This window comes from Alligator mississippiensis, chromosome 5, assembly GCF_030867095.1.
Source record: "Alligator mississippiensis isolate rAllMis1 chromosome 5, rAllMis1, whole genome shotgun sequence".
Classification (NCBI taxonomy): domain Eukaryota; kingdom Metazoa; phylum Chordata; order Crocodylia; family Alligatoridae; genus Alligator; species Alligator mississippiensis.
Window position 1 is genome coordinate 22602245 of NC_081828.1, and position 6966 is coordinate 22609210.

General features: G+C 43.7%; 1 protein-coding gene across 1 annotated transcript in view; it reads left to right on the forward strand.

The window, feature by feature from the left end:
- Window positions 1-6761, forward strand: part of MSH4 (mutS homolog 4) — a 67729-nt gene extending 60968 nt beyond the window's left edge. The window contains exons 19-20 of the mRNA XM_059727647.1: window positions 5578-5666; window positions 6642-6761. Coding sequence (XP_059583630.1) covers window positions 5578-5666; window positions 6642-6677 — 125 coding nt within the window. The 3' untranslated portion in view covers window positions 6678-6761. The remainder of the gene's footprint in view (window positions 1-5577; window positions 5667-6641) is intronic.
- The last annotated feature ends 205 nt before the right edge of the window (window positions 6762-6966 follow it).

Here is a 6966-nt window from a genome sequence, read left to right on the forward strand (position 1 = left end):
CATCAATGCTTACTGCCCAATTGTGAGTAGGATCCCACCAGGTTTCAGTTAGCCCAACTTGGTCAAAGTTATTGCTTGCAAGCATGAGTGCAAGTTCCTCCTGCTTGTTCCCCATGCTCCTAGCATTAGTGTAGAGACATTTAAGGCCCCCAATGGGTGCCCTTGGTACCCCCCTGTCCTGATGCCTGTTGGGTCCCTTAGTACCTGGGCTGATCCAGCACATGGCTTGTGGCTCGCTGATCCTAGGTTCTCTTTATCTTCTGCATTCCCATCCCCCAATGAACCTAGTTTAAAAGCCCTATGTGGCAAGTTGTAATGTGTCAGAAATCCAGTGTCTATATTAAGTCCATGATTTTTTGTATCCAGTAGATTTGAAGTAAAGTTTGTAGGCTCATCTGTGAAAGGTTTGGTTATTTAAATTCCCTTTGAGAATTAGAACTGAGAGATTGGAGAGGGAGTGATTGTCTTGTGAGAAGTGGGCACCCACAGTTAATTGGATATTTTTATCTTTGATGGATTTTTGGTATATGTTCATTCTGGTACACAGTTGTTGTTTGGTTTCTCCTACATATTTTCCATCAAGAAATTTGGTGCACTGGATGCGATGTGTTACAAATCTGGAGGTGCAGGTGTAAGATCCAAGAATGGTGATGGTTCTGTTGTGGGATGTGTAGTTATTGTGGGAGTGGTGGAGCTGTGTTGGCAGGTTTTGCATTTCTTGTCCTGGCATGGTCTGGATCTATATGGTGTGGTTTGGGTCATAGGGAGTTTGCTTCTGGTGATGGGGTTAGCGAGGTTTGGAGCTTGTTTAAAGGCTAGTATGGGTGGTTCTGGAAAGATCTCTTTAAGAATTGGGTCTTCTTCTAGTATGGGTTGCAATTGTTTGAGGATTTTCCATGTAGGTTCCAGGGAAGGATGATATGTCGTAACTAATGATGTGTGATTTGTGGGGATTTTCTTTTTGTACCGTAGCAATTTTTCACATGGCATCTGGGTGGCTCTTTCAAAAGTGTGATCTAGCTCTCTGGAGGAGTGTCCTTCTTGGGTGAAAGCCCTTTTGAGAGTTGAGGTGACGATTGCGTGAATTCTCGTCCATGCAAATTCGGTGGTACCAGAGGGCTTGGCTGTATTTACAGCCTTCTTGGTTTGTTTAGGGTGCTTGCTGGTTCTGTACAGATATGTATGATGGGCTGTGGGTTTCTTGTATATGGTAGTTTGTATTTCCCCATTCTAGATATTAATCATAGTGTCTAGAAAGGAAATGACAGTGCTGGAATGTTCAAGAGATAGTCTGATGGAGGGGTGATTGTTGAATTTCTAATGGAAATCAATCAGAGAGGTTTTCGGTCCAAATGATGAACATGTCATCTATATATCTCAGGTATAGCATGGGTTTGATGGTGCAGTTCTTGAGGAATTCTTCTTCCAAGTGGGCATAAAAAAGTTGGCATATTGTGGGGCCATTTTGGTGCCTATAACTGTACCCATGGTCTGGAGTGCTAGTTGTTGAAACTGAAGTTGTTGTGTGTGAGGATGAAGTGTGTAAGTTCAGTAATATCTTGAGGTCTGTACTCTGAGTTGTCATCTTGCTCTTGTAGATATGTGAGGCAGGCCTGGATCCCATCCTGGTGTGGGATGTTGGTATATAAGCTGGTAACATCCATGGTGGTTAGGAGGGTATAGGAGGGTGTCACAGCAGGGTCCTACAGGAGGTCCGTGATCTCAAGGCCCCCTTCCCATGCCAAGTTGGCTCAAAAGGGCACCCTCACTTCTCACCCGCCATGTCTTTGATGGAGATTAAATGTATGGGAGGCTGCCTTACATTGTCTTGGACACGGGTTGCTGTAATATCTGCCCCGTGGACTCCCGGACTCCTTGTGGTCCCACTCAGCAATGGATGCTTCAGGGGCTCCCTAGCCTTATGGGCTATGCATGGCTCCAACCATCCCTTTACCACGCCCCAAGCCTCGCAGCTGGAGTAGACGTTGTTCGGTCCAGGTCTACAACCTCTCTCTGGTGCTCAGGCTCTCTGCGGCCCTGTCTCTCTCCGTGCCCTCTCTCTGGCACTTCTCAAAGCACTGCCCCCTCTCTCCAGGCCTTCTCAGTAACGCCGCCCTCTCTCTGGGGCTCTTCCACAATGCTGCCCTCTCTCTGGGGCTCTTCCACAATGCTGCCCCTCTTCTCTGGGGCTCACCACGCCCACCCTGGGACTTCTCAGCAACGCCCCCTTTCTGGGACTTCTCAACTGCCCCTCTCTGGGGTTGGGGTCAGTGCACCCCGACTGCTGCACCCTCACTGGTGCTGGGGTCCCCACACTGCTGTGGGTCCTCTATGAGGCCTCCTTCAACCCCTAATAGCCTCACCCAAACCACCGGTATCAAACAGTAACACAAACGCAAGCCCCTTGGCTATAACATAAACGGAAGCCACCCGGCTATAACTACGTTCAAGCCTACCGGGGATTCTTCATCTCGCAGCAGTGTCAGACACTGGTCCTGCCTCAGGCTTCTCCTCTCTTCCATGACAGAGAGCGCCTTCCTCCTTGGCTGCTGGCAGGGAACTGCCTCTGGCCTCAGCCTCTAGGGTTTATAAGGGAGCCAGGCCCTGCCCCTTTCAGTCAGATGACCGCTGGCAGGTGCAATCTCTTGCTAGCTCTAGTTGCCCTGGCAACCGACAGCTGGGCTACTTATTCACTGCTAGGGCTCTTTCCCTAGCAGTTTCCCCTCTTTAGGAGCAGGGCACCTCAGTGCTCTGCGACACAGAGTATTGCTGGGAAGGTGGTCTATGTTTTTGAGTTTTCACAGAAAGCAAGGACGACTGGTGCCGCCTTAGTCATGCACCTCCCCCAGTGACCAGTCAGCAACCAATAGGGGAGCTCGCAGTCAATCCCGCCGACTGGAGAGGGGGGTGCTCCCCCACGGCCGATCGCAAGACAGCTGATCACTGTGGCCACTTCCAGAAGTGGCTGCAGCTGTTTCCGGGAGTGCCACAGAAAACCATTCCCCAGCGGGCACTTGTGGGGGGCGGGGTGGCACTGGTGCTCCTGCCGCTCCCCCCCCCCCCCGCATGTCACCTAGTCTGTTGTGTCTTGGATAAAACTTGGTCTTTTGGTGACAAGAGGTTTTAGGATGGATTTAATGAAACTTGATATTTGTTCAGCTAGGGTTCCATGGTAGGATATGATAGGTCTGCCCAGGTTCCCTTATTTATGGATTTTAGGGAGCATGTAAATTGTCCCTGGATTGGGTAGTGGAGGGATCAGGGTCTGCAGTTTTTCTTATAATTCAGGTAGAAATGATGTGATGGTGGTTATGAGGTGAAAAGGGGAGTTGTATCTTCCTCTAGTTTTTTGTAGTAGGTGGTGTCAGAGAGTTGTTTGTTGGCTTCTTTTATGTAGTCTTCACAATTTAGGATAAGTATAGCTCTCCCTTCATCTGCTGGTTTTGTTACTATTTGGTGGTTGGATCTTAGAGATTCTATGGCCCTTCTTTCTGAGAGGGAGAGGCTGCTTTAGTGGTGTTTGTTGTTGAGTATTTCACTATTCATTCTTTCTCCAAAGCAGTTAATATAGCAGCTGAGGTTTGAATTTCATCCACTGTAAGGTGTCCAATCTGAGGGTTTTTTGGATTTTTTGGCATTAATATTTTTATTGATGTCGTCACAGGATGAAGTAGTGTTGAAAGTGGATTTGTTTTGGTTATGGAAATATTCCTTCAGACGGAGGCATTCAGAAATTTCTTTTAGTTCTCCACATTGTAGTATCTTTTTTGGGTATTTTTCTGAACAGAAATTATGGCCTTTATACAGGACAGATTTTTCAGCTTTGGTAAGAGATTGATAATATTAGAGGGTTGAATGGTTCCTTCCACTGTCATCAAGTATGAGGTTGAAATGCTGTAAGGTATTCCTGGTGTTTTTCTGAGGGTTGTTTTTCTGGCTGGAAAACTTGTTCCTGTAGTAATTGGTACCATCTTGTCTTTTTGTATTGGATGAATGTTATAACAAATCTTTGGTAGTCTTTTTGTATACATTATACAATGTATGGGAAGATATCCAGTTTAATCTCTTTTGAGGTTGTTGTAGCATGTGTTGATTTTCTTCTTGAGTTGATTTCTTTTGGAGTAGGTTATATGAAGGAGATGATTTCTAGTTTTTTCTGAAGTTCTCCTGCATAGTTGTGAAGCATCTTTGGAGCTGTGTGGGGTAGTCAGAGGATTGTAGATGTTCAGTCTTCTGGGAATGATGTTGGGTTCTTGCATAGGCTTAGAAAGTATATCTCTCTGTTGAGGTTAGCTTCTTTATTCTTCATGTTGTGAAGTTTCCACTTCAAACAGCAAAATTCAGGATCTTCCATGTTGCGGGGTTGTTAGTTGATGTTCTGCTATCACTCATCCATATTCATGGTTACTGTGATTGTAGGCTTTTATTGGAGCGACAGGATAATTAAATAATACTTTGAGGACACTGCTTTAGCAGTGGTATTTTGTACACAAAGATGTGGATTTGCTCCCCGCTGGCCATGTCTACATGTACAGTCATTTAGTACTTGCAAAAGCAAGTACTAAATGACTTTGCAGTAACTGGTATTACTGTGCAGTACTGTGCCACACTTTTTTTTCCTGATGCTACTAAGCCATTGCTTATTAGTACTGCACTGTATTGTCACTGCGTGGTTAGTGCCTGGCAATGCTACTGCGGGCTGTAGCAACGAGCTGCAGCCCAGTGGATTGTTGCTACTGCACCATTGTGTCTTGTGTAGACATGCCTACTTTCTCCTAACTTGGTATAGTCCCACTATTAACTATCAGTTTCCAAAGCAGGCAGCTCACCTAGAGAGAAGAAAATCTTTTCAGCAGCCATAACCATCCAGCCATCCAGGATTAGAAGATGGATCAAGCGCTAGAGTTTTGTAGTAGGACTGCTATTGGCAATATTTTGACATGCAGTCTTTGAGGCCTCAGAGGTGCCTTTTCAGTTTCTGGGGATTGAAAAAATTGAAGGATGGAAAGCATTGGCTATTTGCACCACCCCTGAATATTGGCTATCCAGATTGATTTCTCCCTTATGCTCCCTATTTTTACTTTGCCCACTACTTGTTCTTTCTTTGTGGCCAGAACAGCCTGTCAAATTGAAAGGAAATGGAAGTTGAAGGCTGCTGACCTTATTCTTCAATCTTTGCCTTTTAATCTTCACAGTGAGGGCTTCTTTTCCCCCATTCTAGCAAAGGGGGTGGAGACTGTCCATACTCCAAATTAATATCACAGCTGATAAGATTCTGACAATGTCTTTAGCGGTGAGGTGTTGTAATACTTCGTTTGAATATACGTATGTCAGAGCAGATGTTGCCATGGATTGTGAGCAGACATGAATTAGCTTTTGTTGTTCATAAGCGTCTATTAGTTTTTTCTTCTATTATGAGAATTACTGAACTCATAAACAAAGAAGAGGGCACTTGCAAGAAGGAAATAAATCTTTGTGGGGGGGTTCAAAACACTTCATTTAAGACAATGATGCTTTGATTATCTTAACAATTTGTTCTGGCACAGTCAGTAAAGAACTTCTGTCTGTTTTGTTTAGGTTTAAAAGCTGCAGAAGTTTCCTCTCTACCTCCATCAATAATTTTGGATGCAAAGAATATCACAAATCATATTACTCGACAAATTCTGGTTTGTAGGAAGTTTATCATACTGGAATTTGTAGTCTTAGAAGACACACATTTCCAACGTGTTATCATAGCTAGTGTAGAGGTTTAGGTCTAGTGAACTGTCTAGTTTTTTTTAACTATTTATATTTTCTTAAATGTATTACAGAACTACATCTGTATGGCACGTGTAAGAAATAAGATCTTCGTGGGGAAGTTTATAGTATTATCACTGAGAATTTTTAAAGAAGATTAATGTTACTTGTAACTAACATGTCAATTAAATTCATTATGGGAAAGGTAGAGATAATCAGTGGCATAACTAGGGGTAGGCGAGCAGAGCATGCACTTAGGAGGGAATTACCCCAAAACCCTGTCTACATCCTGGCAGCAAAAGCAGCCCTATGGCTTTGCAGCAGCCAGATGTACAGCTTCTGTGCTGCTACTGTAAGAGCAGCAGCTGGGGGTGGCTGTTTGTGCATCCCCGGCATGGGTAAGACTCCTGTGCCCAACCCCCAACATTCCTCCAGTGCTCTCCCCATCCTGTCTCCTTTCTCCCCCACCTCTGTAGGGTTTGCCCAAGACACCACCTCTGGGGATGACTCTTTATACTTTTAGGAAGTTAATCTTCATTCCATGAAGTGTTGAAAAAAAATCCATAATTAAATAACATTTATAACTTTTTATCAGAGACTTGTATATTAAGAAACTGTTCATAATGTGGATTCCAAATTGATTTGTCATGTAATTCTTGTGTTAGTTTCATAAACTAGACTTTGTATTTTTGGAAGCAGATCCAAGGGGTTTATAGAGCACCATCAAGTACAAAACCGGTTTTTCATTATGGTTTGGAAGTACTAGTTAGTACTACAGATTTAAATTCAAATGGTAGATCAGCTCCCTAGAAATGGAAAAAGAAAACAGACAAAAAGAGCTAACATTACTATTTTAATAAGTGAATGTTGAAATTCACATTTTCAAGGCTGTGTGTATTTTCAAGAACAGCAAAGACAAAGAAGCACTCCCGAGACATTAAGACAGAGGGCTGTTTATCATCTGGCAACAAGGCTTGTTCAGACTGCCAGGAACTCTCGATTGGATCCAGACAGCTTGCGAATATACTTGAAAGGCCTGAAGAAAAAGTATGAAGCTGACTGTCCAGTGTTTGGGCAAACTGAAGGGCAACTGTAGTGTATGAATTATGGTAATAGACTAATTGTTACGGTGAAGACAAGGCTTATTGTCTATCACACCATATTGTTAGCAATAGTTTTCCATTAAAAAAAAAAAACTTTCAATTTAATATAAATTATACTCATTACTGT